The sequence below is a fragment of the Callithrix jacchus genome, chromosome 4 (genome assembly GCF_049354715.1).
Source record: "Callithrix jacchus isolate 240 chromosome 4, calJac240_pri, whole genome shotgun sequence".
NCBI lineage: Eukaryota > Metazoa > Chordata > Mammalia > Primates > Cebidae > Callithrix > Callithrix jacchus.
In genome coordinates, this window is record NC_133505.1 from 107526636 (window position 1) to 107553725 (window position 27090).

General features: G+C 38.5%; 1 protein-coding gene across 7 annotated transcripts in view; it reads left to right on the top strand.

Annotated features, from left to right (window-relative positions):
* GRIK2 (glutamate ionotropic receptor kainate type subunit 2) overlaps positions 1 to 27090 on the top strand; it is a 724338-nt gene that overhangs the window by 5158 nt on the left and 692090 nt on the right. For 6 of the 7 annotated variants that reach the window (XR_013534449.1, XM_035296392.3, XM_054254300.2 and 3 more), the window contains exon 2: positions 124 to 531. Coding sequence is in view for 5 of the 7 variants with exons in the window: in XM_035296392.3 (XP_035152283.1) it covers positions 417 to 531 (115 nt within the window). In the remaining 2 variants the exon portion in view is untranslated. Of the gene's footprint in view, positions 1 to 123; positions 532 to 791; positions 923 to 27090 lie in introns of those variants that run through there. The other variant, XM_035296396.3, reaches the window with a different exon arrangement.

A 27090-nucleotide genomic window follows, 5' to 3' on the forward strand; every position in this document is an offset into this window, starting at 1 on the left:
GGCCTGGCAAAACCCTTGCAAGCAAAGCGCCTTTTGTGCTGGGACTGTGGCACGCTATAGACATCTCGTCCGTTACCAAGGCTGGATTTCCTATTGATTTTTCCTCCTCCTCTGTTTCCTCAGGCTCGCGCGGCCGGACATTGTGGGTGTGCGTGCTGGATTTCTCCCGGATGCTCTCCTACTAACATGGATGTCCCACCATTCCTTGCAGTGGAAGGTTGCTCCTTGGCGCATTGAGTGAAGAACATGCAGCGATTGCTAATGGGTTTGGGAAGCGGAGACTCCTTCCTCTCTCTGTGACCATGCCGTGATCGTGTCTGCGGTCACCACTCAACGCATCCTCATTTCTGCCCGAACCCGGGAGCTGAACGCTAGATCGGGGAAGTGAGTGCCGCGCGTGTGGGCACAGAAACACCATGAAGATTATTTTCCCGATTCTAAGTAATCCAGTCTTCAGGCGCACCGTTAAACTCCTGCTCTGTTTACTGTGGATTGGATATTCTCAAGGAACCACACATGTATTAAGATTCGGTAAGATTCCCCATCCCTCTCTGTTGCCTGGTATCCGCTCCCAGCCAGCCGGATGTAAACAAGCGGGTTCGCTCTGCCTGGAGGTGGGCTCTGTGGATTCCGATCTGCTCACTGCTCTGCCGTCTCCTGGGGCTTTTAAAGAACTCCTTGTGCTTTCATTTATTCTCTTCTTTATTTTTATTTTTAGCCGCGGGAGGGTAAAGGGAGTGCCCGTGTGTGTTAGTGGTCTCTGCATTACCGCCCCACGGTAGCTTGCCGCTGAGACGGGATGACGCTGGAGGCACTGTCAGCCGCCACTCCCGCCGGTCTCCCTCGGAGCCAGACAAGCCTGGAGGGGTGCGCGGTCAGCGCGAAAGTGCGCGCCGGGGCTGCACCCCTCTCAGCTTGCAGGGTGGGTGAGTTAATACCCGGTAACTCTTTGGCGAGTTGCGCTCGTCCGCTTCCGCCAGGGATCAGGGCAGTTCTCACGTGCAAATGAAAGGTCCTAAGCCTTTTGATTTCTTTTGCCAGAGAGCCTTTTCGATTGTTTTCACTGCTTTTCCAATCCCTTGCTGCTCTTACTGGGACGCAGAGCTTTTAAAAAAATGTAAGATTTGAGGTTCTACTTAACACAGGGAGGTTGGTACTTAGCTGGAACGAAATAGCGTCAAAATTAGAAAGGTTTTTTGTTTCTTTTTGTTTTTAGCTGCTGATTCCCCCCTCACAGCTTTCTGGGCATTATAGACTAATTAATGATGAAGGACAGTATCTCGGGCGGTGGGGAAGAGTAGTTGTTTGGGGAGGGGTGACTAAGTCTGCATGTTTATTTCACTCTGGTAAGAGGAAAGACGGTAAGTAGTTACAATTTTTATGCGAATGTATTGCTTTTCTAAGAATCAGGGCTTCTTTGGAGCTTGAAGGAAAATCTAAACGTGAGACTCCAATGGAAACCCTGGTCAGAGGGTCAGAGTGATTGCTTGGTGAAAACGAAGCGTGGGCGATGATCAGCTGCTCTGAATGGCCGACGGAGTTTTAGTAGGAGCAGAACTAGTCAGGGAAAGTTCCCTAAAGTAGATAAGAGGAAGAAAGGAGAAAGCCAACAGGATGAATGCTCCCATTGTAGGCACTTCCTCTGATAGTTCAAGTGGATTCAGACCAAAGAGTGCAGGAAACCATGTAATCCTGAGCATGTGTCTTTGAGATAAAAGCTGACACATGAAGCCACTCGGTCAAATTTAAATTGAAGAGTAATTGCCTGCATTTTCTACAATGCCAACAGCATCTCCTGTCTTTCCATTTTTGCATTTTTTTTCTTCTTCCCCTAATGATAAAATTCACCATCTCTCGTAGGATTTGTAGAACCAAGGCAGGGATGCTTTCACATACATTAAAAAAGGGAACCTCACCTGACCACATAAACACATAGATGCCCACAGTAGAAAAGGCTGGAGGTGACAAAAAAGACACTGGGTTATGGCTGGCTTCCTACTGTAGTAGTTTTCCTGCTTTTTTTTCATGCTTTGAGATGGTACTTCAGCACGTTGCTCTTAGCAACAAGCATCCAGAGGAAATTATTGTTTCTGTGGACAGGATTAAACAGGTCCCTATATCATTGGAAATGTGTGTGCACAAACACATAGTGTGGGCGCATGTGTGTTTGTGTGTGTGTGTGTGTGTTTTCAGCAGTTAGGCTTCAAATATGGTAAGTGCTACAATATGGTAGTTTGCCCAATATTTTGAGTTTTTATCCTAGTTATGTGGAATCCTGAGGAATTCTGATGTGTGTTTGTGAATGAGTGTGCATTACTAAGTGTGTTTGCTGACTAGATGAAAAAAGAAGACTTGAAGCCGGAAAACTGCCACCAATACTCTAAGGATTTAATTATTGCCCCTCTGGTCTTGCAGCACAATATTTGCTGAATCATTAGATTGTTACATTCGCTGATTATTTCATATCTTCATATTATAAATCTTGGCGACTGTAGCAGAGTGTGTAGCAGCTTTCCAAAAGAGCTCTCTCTCTCTCTCTCACACACACACACACACACACATACATGCATACACACACGTAAACACACTTTCTTAGACCAATGCTTACTAGGAATATCTTTAAGAAATGGGATAGTAGGCAAAGATCTCCACACTACTCCCTTGATACCCTAAACTAACAGTTCAGCTTCTAGATAACCTGCTGTTTTCTACATTAACTTCAAACATCTTCCACGTGGACATGCATTTCCTCTGATTTCTGACCTGAGTTGTGGGGAAGAGGACTGTGTCCATTGTTACTGGAACATTTCCCTGTTGGAGCTATTTTGATGCAATGGTGGAAGTTTTATTTTCTTCTGGGGTAAACATGTTCTGAGTGTATTTGATGGTTGGTTGAGCACATATAAGCCACTCCTGAGAATGGTTATTTTCGACTTTGGCTCAAAAGTCGAGCCAGTGCCTCACCCCTGGCCTTGTGCCTTGGAAGGGAATAGTTTGGAGTTGCACATGGAGCAGCTGCCCCGGGTGCTGGAGAGACCCGCTGCCTCTGCTAGGGAGGAAGCATCCAGGGCCCCTTCCAACCCGTCTTGGCGTGTAGGGCGCCGGCAGCAGACAGGCGCCTCCGTTGCAGCGCCATGGCAACGGAGTAGCCAGCCCAGGCGGTCACCCCAGCCCCCCTTCCCCGTCGGTGGAGGCTCTGTGTTATCCTTCCTCTTGCTCCCACTAGGACTGTGATTTGACGGGGCGTCCTCCTGTCACCTTCTTCAAGGCAAGGGGCAGCCCCCGCTTAGAGTGCTGAGCCCTTGTGTCCCTAGTCTCCCCCAACACCGCTTCAGTGTGCACCACCCTGTTCCCCGCTCTTCCCTCTCCCTCTTTGTATGACACACATACACACACATTCTCTCTCTCGCACACATACACAACCTCTCTCTCTCTCTCTCTCTCACACACACACACACACACACACAATCTCACGCACACGCGCATGCCCGCGAAGGCACATATGCCCTCCTGAAGCAAGCCTCAAACTTTGACACGGTGAGGTCTCTTTAGTGCCCAAGAAAACTTTGCAGTTACACCCAGGAGCGCCTGTGTCCTGTTTCTCCCTTAACTCCAGGCCCAGTGACTCCGGCTCCACTGCACTCGCCGGCCTGCTCCTCTGCAGCCGCTCAGCAAACATCTTTGAGAAAAGGTATCCAGAAAACCGGCCCTAGGGTGCTGCTCCGAGGCTCTATAGCAGTGACCTGAGGGTCAACCAGGGGTCACCGCCAGGCAAGCGGACGAGCCCCATGCAGTGAGTCTTGGCTGTTACCCCGCCTTTGATCCTGTGCCGAGTCAACTTGGGTTTTCTTGGGTGCCCATCCTGCGGACAAGGTGCATTTTAGAGAGTCAGTTTTCCTGCCCCTTGTCGAGCGAGAAGTTCCCAGCCTATGTAAATGAGGCATCTTTGTTTCTCCGCAGCTGCGTCCCAGCCTAGCCCGCCTACGGATGGGGTGAAGGCGGGACTCTTCCGTCCGCGGGGGTGTGACCCGCAACTCCATGGTCTCCCAGCCGAACCGCGGAGGTACTTGAACCTTTCTTGCTACTTTAGCCCGTACTTCTCTTCTGGGCATGCGCTGACCCCTGCCGCCCAAGGAAGTGCGAGGAAGCGCAGAAGCCAGCTCTGGCTCTGTGCTGGGCTGGCTTCGGGCTCACCGTTCGGGAGCTCTCGCGTGTTTAAGCATCTTCTTTAAGAAATCACTCCCCAAGCGATCACTTGCTTCCGGTCTTCGAGGTCAGGTTGTCATTCGAAATCTTTATCTAAACTGGAATTTAGAACGCCAGGAGCAAAGACGTCAACCCAAACTTAGACTCCTGGACAGCATCTCCAGGGTTTCCTTTCCAAATTGCTGAACGTATGGTAGGCCGGGTCTTCCCTTTTGATGTTTCGACCTAACTTTTCTCTTAAACAAGCTGGTTGAACTGCTCTCTTAAAGGTTTCCCAGCAGAAGTCTTCCTTCCCAGACGCGCTGGGGTCTCTTTGGCATTGCGCGCTGACCACCTGTTCGTGGGACAGCAGTCACTTTCTTGCGCACACGCAGAAGGTGAATACAGCCAGTTTAAGGGACCGCCCATACGTTGTGGGATAACATCTACAACGTGAGAGAGAGAGCGGAAAGAGTTCCTATGGAAATCCTGCTATTTTGCTGGGCATCTCATTTGCTCAGAGATACAATAATTAGTAGCAGATGTACTGCAACATCGCAAAGTGAGAGTGAATTGACTGAGCTTAGAAGACGCCACTCTACAAATTCTTTGAAAGAGGTTTTTCTTCCTTTGAAAGGTGAGGTGGGCGGGAGGGAGGAGTGGCCTTACATCTGGAAGCAGGAAAACTGACTCTTAGGAGGCGGGGATGGGGGAGTAATAGCGGCTACTATCTGCAACAGATAAAGCCCGAACACCTGCTTAGCTGAGCTCTGTAATGCAAGGGAAAAATCTTTCCAAGAATCGCTAACACAACGGCCACACTTTAAAAAAAAAAATCAGTTTTTCCCGTAAGTTCTCACTCTTAAAGTTTCAAAGAATAACTTGATGTGATCCATCAACAGAAGCACAATCATTTCAGAAAATGACTTTGAAAAATGATCTTTTTGTCTTCTAGAAACTACACTCTTTCTCCACCCAGACACATTAAACTTAACACATTTTCAGGCTTTGTGAAGTTGTCTTTCAGAAGCGAACAGGGTTTATATGTCAGTAGACATTTCTTCAGACAAGTTTTCCTTTTTGGTTTCATGCAAGTGATCATTACGGTGTGTTCATTCTCTGAATTCTTAAATGACACTGTTTCAACATTTACTCAGCACAGGAAAGTTAATGTAAATTCCTCTCACATGAAGAAGGAAAATACCATCGATCAAACGATGGCGTATCATTGATTATCAGAGCCTTTTCAAGTTTGCTCATCATTACATAAAGTGTTGTCTGTGTTAACAATGACATAATCTTTCATGACATTTAGTTATAATTTCTGATAAAGAAAATGCTTTGCTTTTTATGGAAGAAATTTAATGTTCAAGTGAGAGAAATTACTTCACCTTGTCCTTCAGTTCTTAAGATTTGACTTTGTTATGGTAGCTCCAATTACATTTATTGCCTGGAAATTGTCAATGCCCATTTTTGCACATCAGAGTAGAAAGTAGTTTACTGTCTTTAAAATGTAACACACTGAAATTATTAATCTACTGTATGCATAATACTTAGGGCTTGCAGGAGATCCTTGATTTTTCTCAGTAGGATGGTATGATATATTGAAATTTAAGTGTTGATTGTTTTTCATTTGGGTAGTAAAGTTTTATCTTCAAAGGTCTTTCAATTTGTAGTCCAGTTATCAAAGTATTAGAAGTGCTTCAGATGAATCTTATACCCTAAATCTTGGCACGAAAAGTAAGGTCAGAAACCCCCGAAAGGGAAAGAAGTAGGTGCACATCATCATTATTGACTAGTTTAGATTAAATACCGAAGAGGAAGATTTCAATCTGATAATGTCATAGGGCTTCCTGTTTTTCTGTGCTGCTTCTGCTGACAATTTTGTAAGGTAATTAAATTGGCTGATTGAAGTCACAGTGGTCATGGGGCGATAAAGACCATTTGGATTTAATGGAATTTAAAACAACAGAGCACTGAACACAACTCTTACCGAACAAGAATTTTAATGGCCCATTCAGGGTGCTGACTAAATAGAACACCCTTAACAAGTTTAATTGAAAGGGCAAGGCAGATTAGTACTATATAGTCTTTATGGTTGAAGATTGGGGAATTAAAATTATCCCTTTAAAAGACTCATTAATGCATTATCAAGATTTAATGTAGGTTAAATAAGCTTTCTTTAAACCTTTATCATATACTGTGAACCTAGGTTTAGGACCAAGTTTCAACAGTAAAATATTTTCAAGAGCTTATTTAATAAATGAAATTATAGATCTTTCTCATTTGAAAAACAAAAGGTATTTAAAATTATTTGAGCATATATGGTGTGTTGAAGGGTAAGTATTTATGATGAATTTTCTATATTCTGTAACTGAAAGAAAATTTGACTTTTAAATTTTGATTATTGATTTTTTTCTTATAAAGAAATCTTGTCTGTAGTAGAGAAACCACAGAGACAATAAAGGAATGTTCCCTTTCTGCAGTTTCAATAGAGTAATAGATATTTTATCTATTTTAGGTTGTTTTGAAAATCCTGACCTTTTGTTTTTGCAACTTTTATATTCAGATTATTATACTTCAGTGTATTCAAGTTCCTTCTGCCCCTGAAGAAAGGGTAGATCATTGCTTAACATTAGGAACATTGAATTACAATCATTCCCAAGGTGAAAGTCAAGCCTCAGTCACCTATGAGATTATTCAGTCCACCTGTTTCTTGCCATGTGGCATTGCCTACTCAGAGTTGTCAATTCCTTTGCGATTTTTAGAAATATGTGAAACCAAATTTTTGTATAAAAATCTCCCAAATTTTAACTGTATGCAATTTTGTAAAAAAGTTCTTAAACTTAAGATTTGTAAAAAACAAAAGCATATAGCAGGTGATGGGGTATGTCATCCCATTTTTACTCTCTGGCCCACTCACATCCCACAGTTTCTCTAAGACACACCTGTTTCCTTCACATCTCATTGATCACCAAATAAGTAAGACTTATTTGTCTCTCGCCACACACCCTTGAAGCCAACTATGTTATATTTTTGTATTTCCAAGTGATGGTTACCTAATCTGATAAAACTAATTGTGATAAGGTGAGCGAGGTAGTTAGAAAAGATTCTAAACACTTGTCTGCACCATTTTTTAAAAAGATTTTTAATTTTACTTTTACATTTGGGCTTTGAGAATCCTCTCCAAAGATAGCAGCATTCAAATATAGTATTTGGTCCTTAGGTTTCTGCCTCTAGATTAATTTGAACTCTTTATTTTCTTAACTAAAAACGGAATATTCTTTTCTGGATTTAGTAGAAAGTTAGATCACTAGACAGCAGGGCCACTTGTGAAGATCTGAAAGGGTTTGGGAAGGTTGTATCTTTTAGTTATTTTTTCTACTGATACATATAATTCTATCAGTCTTTATTTTCAGTTAAGCATTTGCCCTGTTTCTTGGCCTTATTTTGAGACAAGTATATTTTGGAAGAGAGAACACATAGTTCCAAGACTGCAGAGTTAAGATGAGTTTATTAGGATCGATCGATACTGTCTATGACAGAGATGCTCAGATACAAAAGAAAATACTGGGTGCTTAAGGGAGTGCTGAGTGATTAGCACTGGTGTGGAAGGGAGACTGGGAAAAGAGAGAAGTTAAATGACATTTGATTTGCAGTCTTTTTAAAATTTACCTCCAGACATCTCAATGCTTTGTAAATTCATCATTTTGCTTGTATTAATCCACATCTTTTAGCATGTGATTATTTTAAATAAGATATAAATTACATTCTTACATTGACATGTTTTCTCCTAATCAAAATGATCTTTAATGCTTCTTAACCTCCTTTTCAATCAATTAGCTACTTTTCTATTACTGAACTAAAGCAAGAATTTGGAATATGTTGCCTCTAGCTCTCATTTCTGTCTTCCACTCAGTCTTAGTCTAAGTCCTTGACCTAGCACAATAAGAATATCGCTCAGCTAACATGATCAAGTAAACTAAATATTAAAGAAATGCTCTGCTTCTGAAATTGCAGTATATTCATAGCTATTTGATCTATTTTATGTTGTTATTTTAATCCTTCCTTTCTTACCTCCCTCTTACTTACTGAAGCTTCCTACATTCAGTTTATCATAAGTTTTAGTGTATTCAGGTTCCTCTTTCCACAGAAGAAATGAAATGGGAACTTTCTCAAGGTGAATGAAAACTATAGAATCCTAGATTACCTGATGCAAAGGGGAATTCAGAGATCACCACATGTAGAGTTCTAAGTTTAGAGATGAATTGCCAATGGCAGTTAAATAGCTTGTCCTAAATTGCAATTAATGGCAGATTTTATACCAAACATGATAACCCTGGCTGCCAATCTAGTGATTTTTTTTTCACCAAAGTTTGCTGCTTTTTTTTCAGTGTAGCCTCTGACTCTCTGTGCTTTGAATCAATTTTAGAAAGAATTCTGGTAGCTCTTCTAAAAATGTGTTTGTTTCCTTTACCTTTTCTTTCCTAGTACATTATCTCATAGGTTATTGGTCTTTTATCTTTTATTTTCCTTACTCTGTAGCTCTATCAACCTCTCACATATCTGCTTACTTGTTCCTTTTCTCAGTGTCAAAGTTTTTGCTGCATCGATTCATTCAACAGTATTAAAGTGAGCAAATATTATGTGGCAGGCATTTGGAAAACAGAATTATAAGCTTTGACATTAAGGAGTGTGTGATCCAATTGAAGAGAAAAGATATGTACATATTAAAGTACCAACTGTATGGTACAGAAAATGTATACAATAGTTGTTTAAAGGAGATTATTATGGGCTTATGTTTTTCTAGAAGAGAGGATTCTGGTTAGGGCCTGAAAACATTGTGTGATAGAAAGAAGGGGTAAATGTATCATTGGTGGAAGACTCAGCACAAGAAAAGGAATTTAGGCATGAATTAAGAAAATAATTGTTGGGATAGATAATGTGCTAGCCCTGTGGGGGCATAGATAAGGCCGTGATTTTTCAGAGCTTTAATATTTAGGTTATAGGGTTTAGACTCCTGTGTCTAGCAACTGGAAAGCAATTGAAAATAGAGGAAGGGCTTGACTTGGTCTGCAATAAGCAGTCAGATGATTTTGCAGTCTGTTGCTTGCATTTTATGAAGAAAAAGTGGATCTTCATTCTTTTACTGAAATGAAAGCAAAAGACATATCTTTGTCCTTGATCACTGACACCTTTAAGAAATTCTTGAGTTCGCATCAAATATTATAGTAGTCAAAGTTTTCCAGAGAAATAGAAAACACACACACACACACACACACACACACACACACACACACCACATGGTGGGGAGGGAGTGAGAGAAAGAAAGAGAGAGAGAGAGAGGAGGGTGTGGATATTTATAAGTAATTGGCTTACATGATTATGGTATTAAAAAGATGCTAACAAGTCCTAAGATCTACAGTTGGCAAGCTAGAGTTAATGGTATAATTCTAGCCTGAAGACCAGCAGACTTGAGGCACAGGAAGATCCAGTGTTTCATTTTGACTCCAAATGCAAGAAGAAAAAAAGAAAAAACCCAGGCTTGAAAGCAGTGAAGCAGGAGGATTTTCCTTTTCTTAGGAGGGTCAGCCTTTTCACTGTATTCAAGCATTCAACTGATTGGATGAAACCCACCCACATAACAGAGGGAGGGCAATCTGCTTCTCTCCATCTATTGGTTTATTGATTCAGGTGCTAATTTCATGCCGGAACACTCTCACAGACACACCCAAATTGTTTCATCAAATGGCTGGGCACCCATGGCCTAATCAAGTTGACATATAAAATTAAACATCACATAGGTAATCCCTAAGCAAAATTCTGAAAGGAAATAAAGAAATGTCTTCTTAACACATGGCCAGATCAGATGATTAAGCAAGGAAAAGTTACCAATTAATCTCAAAGAAAATGGATTGGAGAACAATTTACAAGTACTGTATAGTTCTTTGAGGGATACAGTAAATTGTTCCTAAGGAATTCTCAATGTTTTATGTTTAGTTCCAAGACATCTTTATTACCTGAAACATTTTGTGTGTGTGTGTGTGTGTGTGTGTGTGTGCGCGCGCGCGCGTGTGTATGTGTTTGTGTGTGGGGATGTAGTTAATAAGTATAGATATCACTACATTCATGTCTGCCTAACAGTGTTGTAGTCAGTGATGGACTGCATGTGCAACAGTGGTCCCATAAGATTATAATACCATATTTTTACTATATATTTCCTGTTTAGAAATGTTTAGATACACAAATACTTACCATTGTGTTCTGATTGCCTACCATATTCAGTAAAGTAAAATGCTATACAGGTTTGCAGCCTAGGAGCAATTGACTATAAAATATAGCCTAGGTATATATAGGCTTTACCATTTAGGTTTGGGTAAGTACACTCGATGTTGTTCACATAATAATGAAATCACCTAACTGCATTCCTAAGAATGTATTCCTGTTGTTAAGCTACTCATGACTGTATGTACATTATATATGTGAGTGTGTGTGTGTGTGTGTATGACACAATTATTTTAAATCAGAATTTAAAATAAATTGAATTAAAATTTAAAACAATTGGCTGGGCTTGGTGACTCATGCCTTTACCCCCAGCACTTTGGGAGACTGAGGTGGGCAGATCATGAGGTCAAGAGATCAAGACCATCCTGGTCAACATGGCGAAACCCTGTCTCTACTAAAATACAAAAATTAGCTGGGTGTAGTGGTGAACACCTGCAGTCCCAGCTACTCGGGAGGCTGAGGCAGGAGAATTGCTTGAGCCTGGGAGGCAGAAGTTGCAGTCAGCCGAGATTGCACCACTGCACTCCAGCCTGGCACCTAGCAACAGAGCGAGACTCCATCTCAAAAAAAAAAAAAAAAAAAAAAACCCAAACATTTAAAACAATTTTCGAAGAATGGGTTTATTTTAAGTAATATTTTCTGATTCTTCACAAACTGAGGACCTTCGACCCTGAATTTAGTTGTTTGAGTCATGAATTTTACTCTTGATTTTGTCATCTAATGTTTATAAATTAGGAAAAATAAGTAAATTTTACTGGCCCTTGACTTTTCTTTCTGAAGAACGAGTATCAGTTGCTGTCTATTTAACTTCCAAGGATAATAGATCATGTTGGATTTAATAGGAAAATGAGTAGAGCTCTCAGTTTATTAGCAGAAAAGGCCTTTCAGAGTTGAAAAAGTAATTGTTTATTTAATGTGTATGTATGGAATAAAGTAATTTATTATCACTCATGAATATTGTGTTTAACTTCTTAAACTGTGTATATTTAAGAAAATCTGCTTTTCTAAATTATTCATTAATCACATTCCTTGAAATGTACCTCAACTAATACAAATAGGTTGGTAAGGATTTATTGACTAATAGGACAAACTTCTGATTTGGTCTCTTGATAGAAGAGCGAGTCCATAGTTTATTTACAATGAGTAAATGTTGTAGATAACAGCTGGGGCTTAGATATTTTATAATCCTTTAAACATCATGACTTTAATTTGTATTCTCAAATATACACAATATGCAGAAGAAACAAACCAAAACTGAAAACAGATAATGAACAAAGAAATCATGCCAAGTTTTGTGGTTTACATTTTTTTCACTTTTTCACAAGTGTATTGTTCTAATTTACCTACACAAGCATTTTCTGAAAAGTTGTGCTTGATTTTTATGTATACATCATTCTTTATGCATCTGCCTATGATGAACTTTTAGTTATTATTCAAGGTTTATAAAGACGTAAGTAACTGTCTTTTATCAATTACTAGGAAAGTAATTATCAATTATTAGGAAAGTTTCATAAAGACTTCGATTTTCTACAGTTGTTTGAGATGGATATATAGGACTTTGAAGTTGTTATATTGGATGCTTAGGCAAGGAGCTGCTCCAGGCAGTTTTCTGGTGCCTACTTTTTAAGGTAGAACAGATTTTGGTACCACCCCTAGACCACTAACCTCAGCATTCTTCCCTAAGACTCCTCTAAACGGACTTTTTATAAAGATCTATCCCAGTATTGGGGGAATCAGCATAGAGGCATCTAGGGAGAGATAAGAGAGAAAAACTTACACCCCCTCAGCCAGTGATACCACACCAGAGAATCCACAGGACCATTTCAAAAGGTATATTCAATTTAAATACAATTTTATATTTGGAAAATTTTAAAATTTTAAACTTCAAAGTGTTAATACTCTGTACACCAAATACCGTTGACATGCAATATGCTTACATATCAAACCTGCACATGTACCGCTGAAACTAAAATCAAAGTTAAAGAATGTAAAGTTTGTTAGAAAAATTGCCTGGCTGTTGAAGATACTTAATTTTCAATCAGTGATTTGCAGCTGTCCAGGGTAAGGTGGAAGAGAGACCTCTCAAGATTTTTATGAAGGGGAACTAGAGTAAGCACAGTTTGAAAAACAATCTAGCTTAAGCTTACATCTAGTTTTTGTGTTACTGGAAGCAGCCTTCCCATGATGCAGAGAGGACATTGGAATATGTGAAGAATATTGTTCAGTTCTTGCCTCCAACTGGTGAAGACAGGTTTCTCATTCTTTCATCTTTCTCTGAGGATTCTGGGTTGCTCACTCAGAAAGCCTTCCTGGAGATTAGGGGTGATGTTTTGATCATTCATTTTCAGCCTTTTCTCTTAAAATCATTTCTCTTTCTCTCACACTTCCATGCATCAACTATCTTTCATAATCTGATTCAAGTTTTGTCTCCTGCAAAGATGTTTTAGATACACATTCTACAGAATACATTCAAACGTTGACGAGATAATTTTATCTTATCATAGGTTCTCAAACTTTGTATCAGAGGGAAGGGGCTTTCCATAATTTAAATGTCTGGTCCCCAAACCTAGACATTTTGTAGTTTAACATGTTACTAGATATAGTTAACATGTACAAGTGCATAACTGTATAGTTCTACGTGGATGTTCTTAGGTTCTTAGTCCCTTTATTTATTTTATAAAACACCTAAGTAACTGTACTTAAACAAAACAAAACAAAGCTCCCAAACACTGATCTAGATAATCCTAAGTAGTTTTTGACCTTTAAATTTATAATTCTTCCATTTATAATGGGCAGGGGCATCAACTTTCTGAATTGGCAGTTGATAATCAACATGTGCAGAAAGCAGAAACTGGACCCCTTCCTGACACCTTACACTAAAATTAACTCCAGATGGATTAAAGACTTAAACATAAGACCTGGCACCATAAAAACCCTAGAAGGAAATCTAGGCAAAACTATCCAGGACATAGGAGTAGGCAAGGACTTCATGAACAAAACACCAAGAGCATTGGCAACAAAAGCCAAAATAGACAAATGGGACCTAATGAAACTCCACAGCTTCTGCACGGCAAAAGAAACAGTCACTAGAGTGGATCGGCAACCAACAGAATGGGAAAAAATTTTCGCAGTCTACCCATCTGACAAAGGGCTGATATCCAGAATTTACAATCATCTCAAGCAGATTTACAGGAAAAAAACAAACAAGCCCATTCAAAAGTGGGCAAAGGATATGAACAGATACTTTACGAAAGAAGACATATATGAGGCCAACAATCATATGAAAAAATGCTCATCATCACTGGTCATCAGAGAGATGCAAATCAAAACCACATTGAGATACCATCTCACGCCAGTTAGAATGGCGATCATTAAAAAATCTGGAGACAACAGATGCTGGAGAGGATGTGGAGAAAAAGGAACACTTTTACACTGTTGGTGGGAGTGTAAATTAGTTCAACCATTGTGGAAGACAGTGTGGCGATTCCTCAAGGCCTTAGAAATAGAAATTCCATTTGACCCAGCAATCCCATTACTGGGTATATATCCAAAAGACTATAAATCGTTCTACTATAAGGACACATGTACACGAATGTTCATTGCAGCACTGTTTACAATAGCAAAGACCTGGAATCAACCCAAATGCCCATTGATAATAGACTGGATTGGAAAAATGTGGCACATATACACCATGGAATATTATGCAGCAATCAGAAATGATGAGTTCGTGTCGTTTGTAGGGACATGGATGAATCTGGAAAACATCATCCTCAGCAAACTGACACAAGAACAGAAAATGAAACACCGCATATTCTCACTCATAGGCGGGTGATGAAAAATGAGAACACATGGACACAGAAAGGGGAGTACTAAACACTGGGGTCTATTGGGGGGAAAAGGGGAGGGCCAGTGGGAGGGGGAGGTGGGGAGGGATAGCCTGGGGAGAAATGCCAAATGTGGGTGAAGGGGAGAAGAAAAGCAAAGCACACTGCCATGTGTGTACCTACGCAACTGTCTTGCATGCTCTGCTCATGTACCCCAAAACCTATAATCCAATAAAAAATTAAAAAAAAAAAAAAAAAAAAAAAAGCTATTTTCCGCTAAAAAAAAAAAAAAAAAAATGAGTAGAGGATGAAAAACAATGAGTAAATATGGTAGGTAACAGTTGGGTCTTAGCTATTTATAATTCTTCACAGAACACACAGTGTTAAACTCTCAGAACACTACTTAAGGGCTGATTCCTTAAAACCTAATCATTTAGAATATTCATACCTACACAACCAACCCCATAGCCCAAAGGGACCTTAAACAGGTGTTGTTTTATAAATAATGTAGAAGATGATGTATGGCTGTGAGACTTTTCTCTCTCAGTCTTCCACTAAAGGAGCCCCTAATGGATTATTTTAAAACTTTGTTTTCCCAGTCTTACAAAAAAAAAAAAAATCCAACAGATATTTGCTCTAGTTAAGAGGATTCCAACTTTTCAGTTGTCATGAACACATACTAAAGGCCCAGAATCTAGGTGGAAAATAATGTCCAGACTAGATGGTATTTATTAGAAAACATAGAAATATCTTGAACGATACCATGGCTAACCCCATTCCCATCCCTAATTCTCTGATTATACTCTCTGGACCTTTGTTACATCATGGTACTGAGACATGAAATGTGGACACTACATTTGGAATTGAACTAGAATGTTCTTATATATCTGTTTAAGGTAGATATTGTTCATAATTGCATATACTGCTTTAATATTAAAAATGTTTTTTCTGTCTAAATTATTGATATCTAAGTTTTTTCCATATTTATTGCCTCCTCAGTGAAACACATATATTTATTAAATATACCCTATAATTAAATTTGCCATCTAGATACAGACTTCTATATAGGAGACACTTTACTGACAGTATAATTTAAAAGCAGCATGATTATAGATTGGCTAGAGATTCCAAAATATTAAAATCATGATAATCACATGTGAATGGATATTTTAAGATAAATATTGAAGAAGAAACTCAATGTCAAGTTTTCTTTTTGGACTCAGCCATGTTTAACAATATGTGTCTAAATATTTTCAATTCTTTTAATAATAAATGATTCATAGGTAATTTAGCAATTGAGAGCATGTAAATATGTAATTTCAAGAAAATGTATCCAGTGGTGTGCAGTTCTCTGGAAGACAAAGTATGAAGAATCCTTTTACATGGTGTAAATTTCACAGTAGCTTACATTCATATATATTCATCTAATTATGGTTCTAGAATTACTATATCTTTGCCCTTTCTGATTGTATAGAATAAATAAATAAAGTAGACTGTGAAAAAAATATTCATGACAGAGAATGATAATTAATAAAGGGCATTCATTCATTGTCTTTAGGTAAGAGTCTCTGACTTTGCTAAACCTGATAGCCACAAGTAAATGTTGATGGAAAAGGGATTTCCCAAGATTTTTTGAATTTCATACATCTTTTAATTCCTAGCAGGTAGCCAGACTATATCAGCATTTAAAATACATGGCTAGAATAGAATTTTACCTAAGATTTCAAGGAACCGTAGTTTGTAAGTGAACTGTGGAGAGAATTTTAACCTTTACGTTTGAGTATTGTTTCTCTGTACTATGTATATTATAAGATGACTAAACTTGAATACAAAAAACATAGCTATATATTAACAACAAATCTTTAACCCTCTATTTAGTATCTCTCTCTCTCTCTCTCTCCCCTCCCTCCCTCTCTTTGTGTGTTGGGGGTATTATGCCTCAAGAAAGAAAGATGAAATTAAATTCATTTACCAGAAAACGAACTCTATATGTTGATCGTGAAGGAAGATGCTGAAAGTTTCCTGTCAACTCTTTCCATTTCATTTCCATTTTCAGTTTGAATTGCCATTCAGTTCACCAGATACTTCTTCAGCATTGGTGTCTTGTCTGATTCTTTAATTATTTGCATAGCAAAGTAATCAGAAAGCAATGTATAATTAAAACTTTCAGTAAATATAAAAAAATGAAACGTGGGTGATTATTCTTAGAAATATATTACATGGGGGCTCCCAATGAGATCCTGATTGTTTTTTCTGAATGGCATCAAGATGTATATGTTTCAGTTCCATTTTATAGGTTCTGTTTCAGTATTTCAATTCAATATCTTATTATAATTGAAGCACTATCTTAGTAACCTTAGAGAAATCACAATTAATTTGATGTAATTTATCAATGTGTATTTACATTTAAAGATTAGTCCCTAACATTTAGAATTTATTCTATAATATATACACAGCTAGCATATTTTCATGTCTTTATGTATACAAGCAACCAGTCATACAATTTGCTATTTGTTCATTTATTTATTCTTTCAGTCATTTATTTATTCTTTCAATCAATCATTTCAAACACATGTTTAACTGCTTACCCATGTGCCAGACACTTGACTGAGTAACAGGATACCAATAATTTGAAAATAAAAAGAACTGGTCTCTGCACCAAGAATATCATATTCTATAGATATAAGTAGCCACATAAATGGAAATTACAAAACAGTATGGCAAGTGCACACAATAATATGTAAATAATTACTCTAACATGAAGGGAGGAATCTAGCTGTTCTTACAATAAAGGATTTCTAAACCTGTTTTTTACGTATTTTCCTAAAACTTGGATTCACTGAGGACCTCATTCAGATGTTTTATTCTTTCTATCAGATTAGGATGACCATGCATTTGTGCTCCTTTTCTCCACTGCCCCTAGGGCCAGAAGCCTCCAGCTAGACCTCTAGTATCAAATTATAGTGATACCATTAATTTATTTCTACTGTATTTTATATATGTATTTATATGTAAAATTATTTTTAAAACTAGTCTAAATTATTTTAAATGTTTAGTTACTGTATTTGTCAGGATGCAGATTCAGTGACATATCACAAAGCCCTCCTGCAAGTCCCCAGAACAAAAACAAAAGGTAATTGTTCACTTCTCACATTTCTCTGCAGATTTGAGCATTTCAGGGATGGTATGCTAGATCTACAACCTTCTGGGATCTATGCTGCTTCCAGCTTTCTATTCCCCATCTTTAGAGAATGTTATTTTGCATGATCTAAAAGGAAACTGTGGTGATCTGATACCCTCCTAGCAGCAGGATGGACACGTTTTAGATGTTGCACACGTCATTTTACTTCACATCCCATTAGCAGAAGTTAGTCACATAGCTATTCCTTGGAATACAGAAGGCTGGGAATTGAGTTCCTATTATGGGAAATGTGCCCAGCTGAAACATCTCTGGGTCTATTCCTGAGGAAGACATGGCATATGCACATTTAAGGACCACTGGTAGGCTCTGCCACAAGCATCTGATTAAACATTTTAGAAAAAGCTCTGCAGAGTTTTAAACTTGAGTGTCTGCGTGTGGTTATAAAGTAATGCATTATAATTTATTTGGAAAACATGAAGTGTGAAAGTGAAAATAAAATCTTCCATAATTACACCATGCAGATATAATCACTGTTATCATTATGTTTCTATTAATTACTTGTTAAAAATTAAAGCAAATATTTTGGTTGATTTAAAAAGTATTACATATTTACTGCAGAAAATAGAAAATTTTCAATAAATATCACCCATTATTTCCCTATAAGTAACCTTTTGATATCTATCCTTGATCTTACTGTACATGTTTTGTTAATTTTTTCATTTAACCCTTTATTGTGGACATTTTTCTGTCATCAAGTATTTTTCCATAACAATTTTTAACAGTGTCTGACTCTATTATAGAGGTGATTATAATTTGTTTACCAGTCCCTCTATTGTAGGGTCTTGCTCTTGGGTTTTAGAGTCATATATACCTGAATTTGAAATTGTCTTTCTGGCTTTTGAGCAGTATGATTGGAATATACTGATGAATCTTTCTAAATTTTAGTTTCCTTACCTATAAAATGGGAATGATAGTATTATCTACGCCTTAAAGGTATTCCTTGGAATTAAAATAGATAAAATACACAAAGTACTTAGAAAAGTGCCTGGCACGTAAATCCCTAATAACCGTTAGCATAACCAGTCAATCAGTCAATTAATCAATCAATCATAAATCAATAGTTTAATTAATTTTACCTCAGAAAGTACTTGATTTCTGTAATTGGTTCAGCTAATTTAGATCTGATGCTTCCAGGTCTTATCCTGTCCCCTCAAGGGTGGTTGGACCCCTGTGAAGTGTTTTAGGCCAATGAGGTGGCCTTTAGAAACACAAAGGGCCAGTTTGTCAACCAGGAGTCTTGTGATCTGTGGAGACAGGAAACAGACCATTAGATGGGAACTTATAGGATAACATAGGAATATCTGTAGTTCTCTATAATTGTAGGCTACGTGTGATAGGTGTTAGAGGCGGGAAGAAGCAGCTTTTAATTTCTGAATGTGTGCTGGGCTGAGGCTGAGGAGTCTGGCCTTTCCCTACCTGCTTCCTTCCTGGGATGGCTCCTCAGTGTCAGTACTGATGAGGTTGGGGCATTGGAGGAGGAGCGGCAGTTTTAAAAGCAGACTCCTCTTTCCTTTTTGATTTGCTAAGCAAATTCCAGGTGTCTTACTTGCTAATCACATTATCATCTCTGATGCTTAATTATTTTCTGTAGGGAAGTGAAGTTGTTTGGGGCTTTCAGGAAATTAAATTGAACTTCAAAAGCCACTTCCACATAACAATTAACATTTTAAAATGGATAATTCCTCAGGGTGTGTTGAGTTTACCCAGTTTTTCCTTTAGGAGATATTCTTTAAAATAGTGGATTTATTTGTTCCTTTAATTATAGATCATATTTTAAAAATTTGACACATTAAACCTCCATAAGTCCCTAGTAAAATAGTATAAAATGTGTGGCTATTGTCTTTGAGACAGACTAATATTGTCATCTATGGAGTAGGAAATTGGAGGTGATTATCTCTTGGTCTCTGTATTTGGGAGAAGCCTGCATCATTGGAAAGAGTTCCCTCTTGGCCTGCTCAGAAAAAAAGAAAGTAGTTTTAATGTTAGTGCAGCAGAAATGCCTGACAGTGACTGTATTAGTCTGTTCTCATGTTGCTAATAAAGATATATCCAAGACTGGGTAATTTATAAAAAAAGAGGTTTAATTGACTCACAGTTCTCCATGGCCATGGGGTTGGGGGTGGGGGTGGAGTGGGGGGGCAGGGCTTACAATCATGGCAGAAGGTGAAGGAGGAGCAAAGGAATGTCTTACATGGCGGCAGTCAAGAGAGCTTGTGCAGGGAAACTGCCTTTTATAAAATCATCAGATCTCATGAGATTTATTCACTATCATGAGAACTGCATGGGAAAACGTGACCCCATGATTAAGTCACCTCCCATCAGGTCCCTCCCACAACATGTAGAGATTATGGAAGCTACAATTCGAGATTTGGATGGGGACACAGCCAAACCATATCAATGACTTACATATATGTGAGAAGGTGAAGTTCCATGTGGCTTGTGGTCATCATTCCCATCTTCCAATGGAGTCTATATAACCTCAGCACAAATGTTTTCAGTCTGTTTTAATAAGACAGAGATCCTAGAGATTCTTGGTGTTGCTAGTGTGTGCCCTCCTAAACATGCCTCCTCTAGTCAATCAGATGAGTTCTTAACTCATTTAGGCTGCCGTTAAGTTCAGCATTTTCTGCTTTGCCTGAATACAGCTATAACCACAGTGGAATCCTAAATCTTAATCACTCCACCTCCCCCAAAAGGGTGTGGGTGTATAATTATTTAAATATTGCCATATGTTAGCCTTTGAGAGTCTTTTGCAAGTTATGAGAACCCAACCAGTTACTAATAACCTACTATTGCCAGGAGCCATCAGACTGATCTAGAAAAGGCATGGAAAATGTGGTCACAAAGGCTGGAATTCTAAGAGAAATTCCACCATTTACTAAGTGGATAACCTTAGACAAGTTACTCAACCTTTGAATCTTGAATCTCAGTTTTTCTTTCTTTCTTTTTCTTTCTTTCTTTTCTTTCTTTCTTTCTTTCTTTCTTTCTTTCTTTCTTTCTTTCTTTTTTTCTTTCTTTCTTTTTCTCTTTCTTTCTTTCTTCTTTTCTTTCTTTCTCTTTCTTTATTTTTATTATACTTTAAGTTCTGGGGTACATGTGCAGGTTGTGCAGGATTATTACATAGGTTTACACATGTCATGGTGGTTTGCTGCATCCATTCCCCCATCACCCACATTAGATATTTCTCATGTTATCCCTCCCCAACCTCCCCACCCCCTGCTGTCACTCCCCTAGTTCCCCACCCCCCAACAGACCCCAGTGTGTGATGTTCCCCTCCGTGTGTCCATGTGTTCTCATTGTTCAACACCCACTTATGAGTGAGAATATCCAGTGTTTGGTTTTATGTTCTTGTGTCAGTTTGCTGAGAATGATGGTTTCCAGATTCATCCATGTTCCTGCAAAAAACATGAACTCATCCTTTTCTATGGCTGCATAATATTCCATGGCATATATGTGCCACATTTTCTTTATCCAGTCTATTCTTGGTGTGCATTTGGGTTGGTTCCAGGTCTTTGCTATTGTAAACAGTGCCACAATGAACATATGTGTGCATGTGTCTTTACGATAGAGTGATTTATAATCCTTTGGATATATAAACAGTAATGGGATTGCTGGGTCAAATGGTATTTCTATTTCTAGATCCTTGAGGAATCACCACACTGTATTCCACAATGGTTGCACTAATTTACACTCTCACCAACAGCATAAAAGTGTTTCTATTTCTCCACATCCTCTCCAGCATCTGCTGTCTCCAGATTTTTTAATGATCGTCATTCTAACTGGCATGAGATGGTATCTCAATGTGGTTTTGATTTGCATTTCAAAACAAGACATTTATGTGGCCAAAAAACATATCAAAAATGTTCATCATCACGAATTTCAGTTTTCTTATTTGAGAAATAAGGTCATTCCATGTTGAAAACATCCAAAAACTTCCCTTTCCTTTTTTGTTATCCTGAAAATCTGGGTGTGGAAGAACTGTTGAACAATAGTTACAACTGCCTGTCTCTCAAATGCAGAGTTCTGTGTGTTTGTTGACTACTAGCATCAGCTTCTGTGCAGCTGAGATACAAATTCATCCCTAAGCTTTTATCCACAGATCTGAGGGGAGGAAGGCAGGCAGGCACCTGTAATTATAGCAGCAGTGATGAATTGCAGCTGAATTGCATAATGTGTTAAAGCTTTTCTGTGCTGGTTGGCTTGGATATTACCAAAGTGATTCTGGGAGAAACAGACAGTATTTTAGCAAGTGTTTGTCTTTCTATTATCCACCTAACAATCCTAGAATCTCCACAGACATACGTGAGTTCTTTTGTTGCTTTCTGGCAGTGGATAAAAGTGTCCATTATTATTAAGTGCTCATTTCAGAGTTTAACAGCTTTTTTATGGACTGGTACTAGATTACATATCGAGGGGTGGGGTGAAGATAGTTTTTCTATTGTCATTTGTAAAATATTAGATTCCGGTTTCCATGAACCAGCATATTATGCTACAGATGTCAGAGACTCTAAATGTTGCAAACGGTTGTCTTTTGTTTCTTCATTTACTTTTTCCAGGTTTGTTGGTCACAAAAAGCATCTGTCCACCTGATCTTTCCAAGGGAGTATGGTGGGGGCTTTCTCTGAGGGTGATAATTGGGTAGGAGAAGGAAGGTGGGAGAGGAGACCACTTTGCTCCTTCTGCAAAACCCTTTCATCAATTATTTGTCCCTCTTTCCCAAAACTCTCCTAAAAGAAGAGTTAATTCTCTCAATATCAATTGAATAAAAATAGCAATTTTGAACAGCATCTGCAAAGTGACATGTATAAAATCTAAAAGAAAATTAGTCCTGAAACTCATGAAATTTTTCAATTTTCTCTCATTTATTTGAAAGTTCCAGTAGCAGGGTCACCATGACATGGCAAGGGGATTTAAAATCTTTATCTAAATTTATCGAGTAGGCTGTTAATATTTTTAATATCATGTCTACATGACTTCCCTGGCCTTTAAGAGTGGAGGTGTATCTTAACTATGCCGAAATAGGAAAGAAGAAAGACTTACACGTCCTTCACTAATATTCCTCTTAATTACCTTCATCTGACTCATTCCTTTTCTGAGGTAGACAGCTATGATGCCTTTTTGTTTTTCTCAGCCGAGGCACCAGCAGCTTTTATTCACTTTTCTTACCTTCTTATCACATGATATATTCTACCCGTGGAGGTAGGACCTATTCCTGACACCTTTCACCCTATCCATGACCCACTTCCACTTCTCTCTACCCAAAACCGCCCTTTTCTCAGTGTAGCTCTTTCCTTGTATAGCCAGTAGCTTCATTCAATAACTAAAAGCTCATTCAGGCCTGTGCAAAGAGGCAAGGGAGAGATGGAGGTATTTGGGCCTCTTGGGAACTTACAAAAATGGCTGAGGTCCTGAGAGAAAGATTCTCTACAGCTACAGTGGACATATTTTGTAGACCATATGTTAGCACATAATTCTGACATGTGAGGGTGGATTTATAGAAGGCCAGAGGAATAGTGTGGCTGAAACTGAGACTGTCTCACTACACAAGTAAATAATAGTTGTGTAGAGCTTTGCATTTTATATACATTTACACACACAGTATTTATTAGTCTCTGTAATAAGCCTAGAATGTGGGTACTATTAATTTCCTTTCACAGAGGAAGAAATGGGCTGAGAAAGGTTAAGTAATGTGTTCTAAATGTCCTAAATATTGAGGAATTTGAAGTTGATTTAGGCTTCTGACACTGTCTTATGTTCCTTTCACTTCAACAACTTGAATGTATTGAATTTCACTACTATTCAATTCGGATGTGAGATTCTCCAATCACACTGTCAGAACCAAACCAGGTGTTGCATGCTGTAACAAAAATGCTTTCCTTAGCAGAGTGAGACATTGCCCTTCTGAGACAACCCTCAACCAGCCTTTCCTAATTCTGATTCACTTCCCCAAATAAAACATGTAAAAGAATATGCTGTATTCTAGCCTCTAGAGTGTAGCCCAATGTGAAGATAATAATAATGGTGAAATTAATAATGATGATGGTTACTCTTTGTTGAATATCTGCCACATGCCAGGTATAGTGCAAATGTTTTTCAAACATTATCCAATCCTCAGGGCAAGTTCATCATCTTCAGTTTAGAGGTCAGAAAACTAAGGACACAGAAAGATAAGTTAATTACCTGGGGTTTCCCACCTAGTACGTTTCAGAGTAATAATTCAAATGTAGGTCAGTCTGGCTCCTGAGCCCATGCTCTCTAGTTTTCCATGTGCACTTATGCTTGCTTGTGAATAGGAGTAACTTCAAGAAAGAATATAAATGCCTACTTTATATTTAACCATTCATTCATAAATATTAACTCATAATCATATGAGTGTGAACTACATGAAATTGCTAATATTTGGACATTTTGGACCAAGAAAAATGGTCATTTCATGTGGCTTAATACAAAGGTTTTAAAATGTGGTCTCTGGACCAGCATCATCAGTACCACCAGGGAAGTTGGTGCTGATTATGCAAATTCTTAGATCCCATCCCAGATCTCATACAAAAGAAACTAGGGGTGGGCTCAGCAATCTGTGGCTTAACAAGATCTGTAGGTGAATCTCATACCCACCAAAGTTTGAGAACCACCAATTATCCTAATATATTTATTAAACAGCTACTCTGTGCAAGGGGTTGTGTTAGCCACTGGGTTTTCAGTAGGAGCAGAAATGGACATTCTTCTTACCCTCAGAGAGCTTACTCTTTACTGGCAAAGTTCTGTGACATGCAAATATGATTTTTTAAAAAAGTATTTATATTATATTAGAGTTTCTAGGTCTCTGCCAAAAGAATCGAATGTTTAGAGACACAATTGGAGTGGAAAATGGGTTAACATTTTATCACAGGGATGGATACCAACCAAAGGATCCCCACAGATCCAGGGCATGTAGGAAAAGAGGTGGGGCAGTGCTCAGGACTCAGCACCATCAAACCCGACATCTTGGACTCTTTTTCTTCCCCTTCTCTCACCTTATCTTTAAGGATGGCTCTGTTCACTTTGAGGTCATGGTGGGATGGGAATAGTACGCTAAGTCCACTTCTCAGCATTGGACAACTTGGGATGTTCAAAGTAGGGCTTAGTCAGCCTCTACTAGCTGGTCAAGTAGCTACTGATCTGCTGCTATCTACTGCTCCAAGGAGTTTCATTTTATGGGCAGATGATACGTTCTCAGGAAAGGCTTTATTCCAGAACTTTGTCTTTGTCTCTTCAATAAGCTATACAGTATGGCATAGAGGATGGCACAGCTTTTAGCAGCTTAGAGATTGGCTTAGGGTTTACTCACATAGAAGAAAGAGAAGGAAGCAGGGGTCACTGGGAGGTCAGTGGGAATGAAGGCATTGTGGGGGCCTCCAGTTGCCTGTGTCTCCCCAAGCCTGAGAAATGGTGCTCTTTAATATATGTTCATTAATCCTTTGTCATTCCAAGGGGAGGAAGGGAGACATTCCTAATACTCTTCCATTTACTAAGACAGTTGAGTCCTGAGGGGTTTAAGAACATTACTTTATTGATCCGGATTTCGAGACCAGCCTGACCAAAATGGAGAAACCCCTGACCAACATGAAGAAACTCATCTCTACTAAAAATACAAAATTATCTGGGAGTGGTGACACATGCCTGTAATCCAAGCTACTAGGGAGGCTGAGGCAGGAGAATCACTTGAACCCTGGAAGCAGAGGTTTCGGTGAAGTGAGTTTGAGCCATTGCATTCGAGCCTGGGCAACAAGAGCAAAACTCTGTCTCAAAAAATAAAAAAAATAAAGAAAAAATAGAAAATAGTTTGATGAAAAATTTAATGATGAGATTAGAATTTGAAGGTATTTAGGGAGAAGGAGAATGCTTTGTGACAATTTACCTTTTAAGTTACCAATGACACTTTTGTATGACATTAAAAATATTGCTCCTATTATTAATACTTAATTTGAATTAAATTCCCAAATCTAATTCTGGCCTTGTTGTAGGAGAAATAATTCACACACACGAATAGCAGCAGTTGTGTACTTAAAGGCAAGCCAAATGCATATTATGCATCAGAAATGGAAGTACCACCTCTGAGAATTCAGGAGTGTTCACATAATCAGCACAGGTTTTTACCCAATTGATTAAATTACATTTCCTCTGCTTTAACTGAGGGGGAGAAATTCTAAAGGTTATGAAATCAATGCAAGCTGCTCTTGGATTGTATTATTTCCTTGAATTTAGAATCCAGATTCTTCTCATCACCTGAAAGACAAATCATATTTTTCTCCTTCAGAAATTCCCAGAGTAGGCTCAAGTATTACATGAATAATTCATTTTACTCACTACACATTACAACACGTAACAAAGGCTGCGGCCAGAGTCTCCTCCTTGAGGAAGCTAATTTGGAGTATAATTATGGCTCTGATTCCCAATGTTTGGCAGCTTTGTGACCTACCTGATGAAGTCCTCTTTCCTCAGACTTGTTAGAGAAAAACTTCAAGTTTAAGTTTCGTTGTGAATATTCTCGGAAGGAAATACTCCTAGGCTTTCACATTTACTCCACCCCTTCCTTTGAGTAAAAAGATTAAAAAAGAGAGAGAGAAAGAAGAAGAAGAAACAAAGAGACACTTTCGCATATAATTCAATCTACTGACCCCAAATATTTTCTTACCATTGAAAAATTAAATGACATGATTTAAATGTCATACATATGTTTCCCCTTGATTTATTCAACATTGGAACTTAACCAGAAAAAAAGCAATTATGTGAAATATATGTGGACATCACTTAGAACTTTGTATGGAGTCTGTGTATTTTCCTTGATTTACAGTGCATTTTTTCTTATAGCTCTTATGGGAATTCATCTGGACCTTCATGTTGCCATAATACTTCAGTGTTCTCTCAGTTATAATTCATTATCACATGGGATGTGTCCCACCACAGAGCAGATGGGCTTATGCACTTTAGCACAAGCTGAAATATAAAAGTCTGAAGGCACTGCTGACTAATCACAGCTGACTCTACCAATGATCAATACAAAGACTCTTTTTTTCTATCAGTCCACACTCATTAAGACAAACCCTTGGAAAAAGTGAAGACTCTTAGATACCCAAAGTTTACAAATAGTGAATTCTTTCATGACTCTAATTAGCTCACAGCTGAGTAATTTTTCAAACTAACTTGGTTTTGAATATCCAGAGCTTAGTACTAATTAGTTTAATCTCTTGATTTTGATAGAGGATAGAGGAGAATGGGAGGTAATTTATTTTTGTGCATGGGGCACTGGGAGAAAGAGAGAACAGGTTAAATGGAATGCGGAAACTTATGGGTTTGTGAAGCCTACACAGACTATGAGGCTCTCAAGTTTACCCCTTTAGGAACACAGATGAACTAACTCCAGATTGAGCTGAGCAAATTCTGATATAGATAGCTCATTATCCATCCCCATTTTTGTAGAGCAGATCACAAGTTAGAACTAGCCTTGACATTTATAAGGAATTGGGTAACTCTTTAGCTTACTCAGCAAAGCCTTGACATCTTGAGTAGTCTGGGGCCCTTACCACTCAAAGTTTCATCAAATTTAGAATTTAA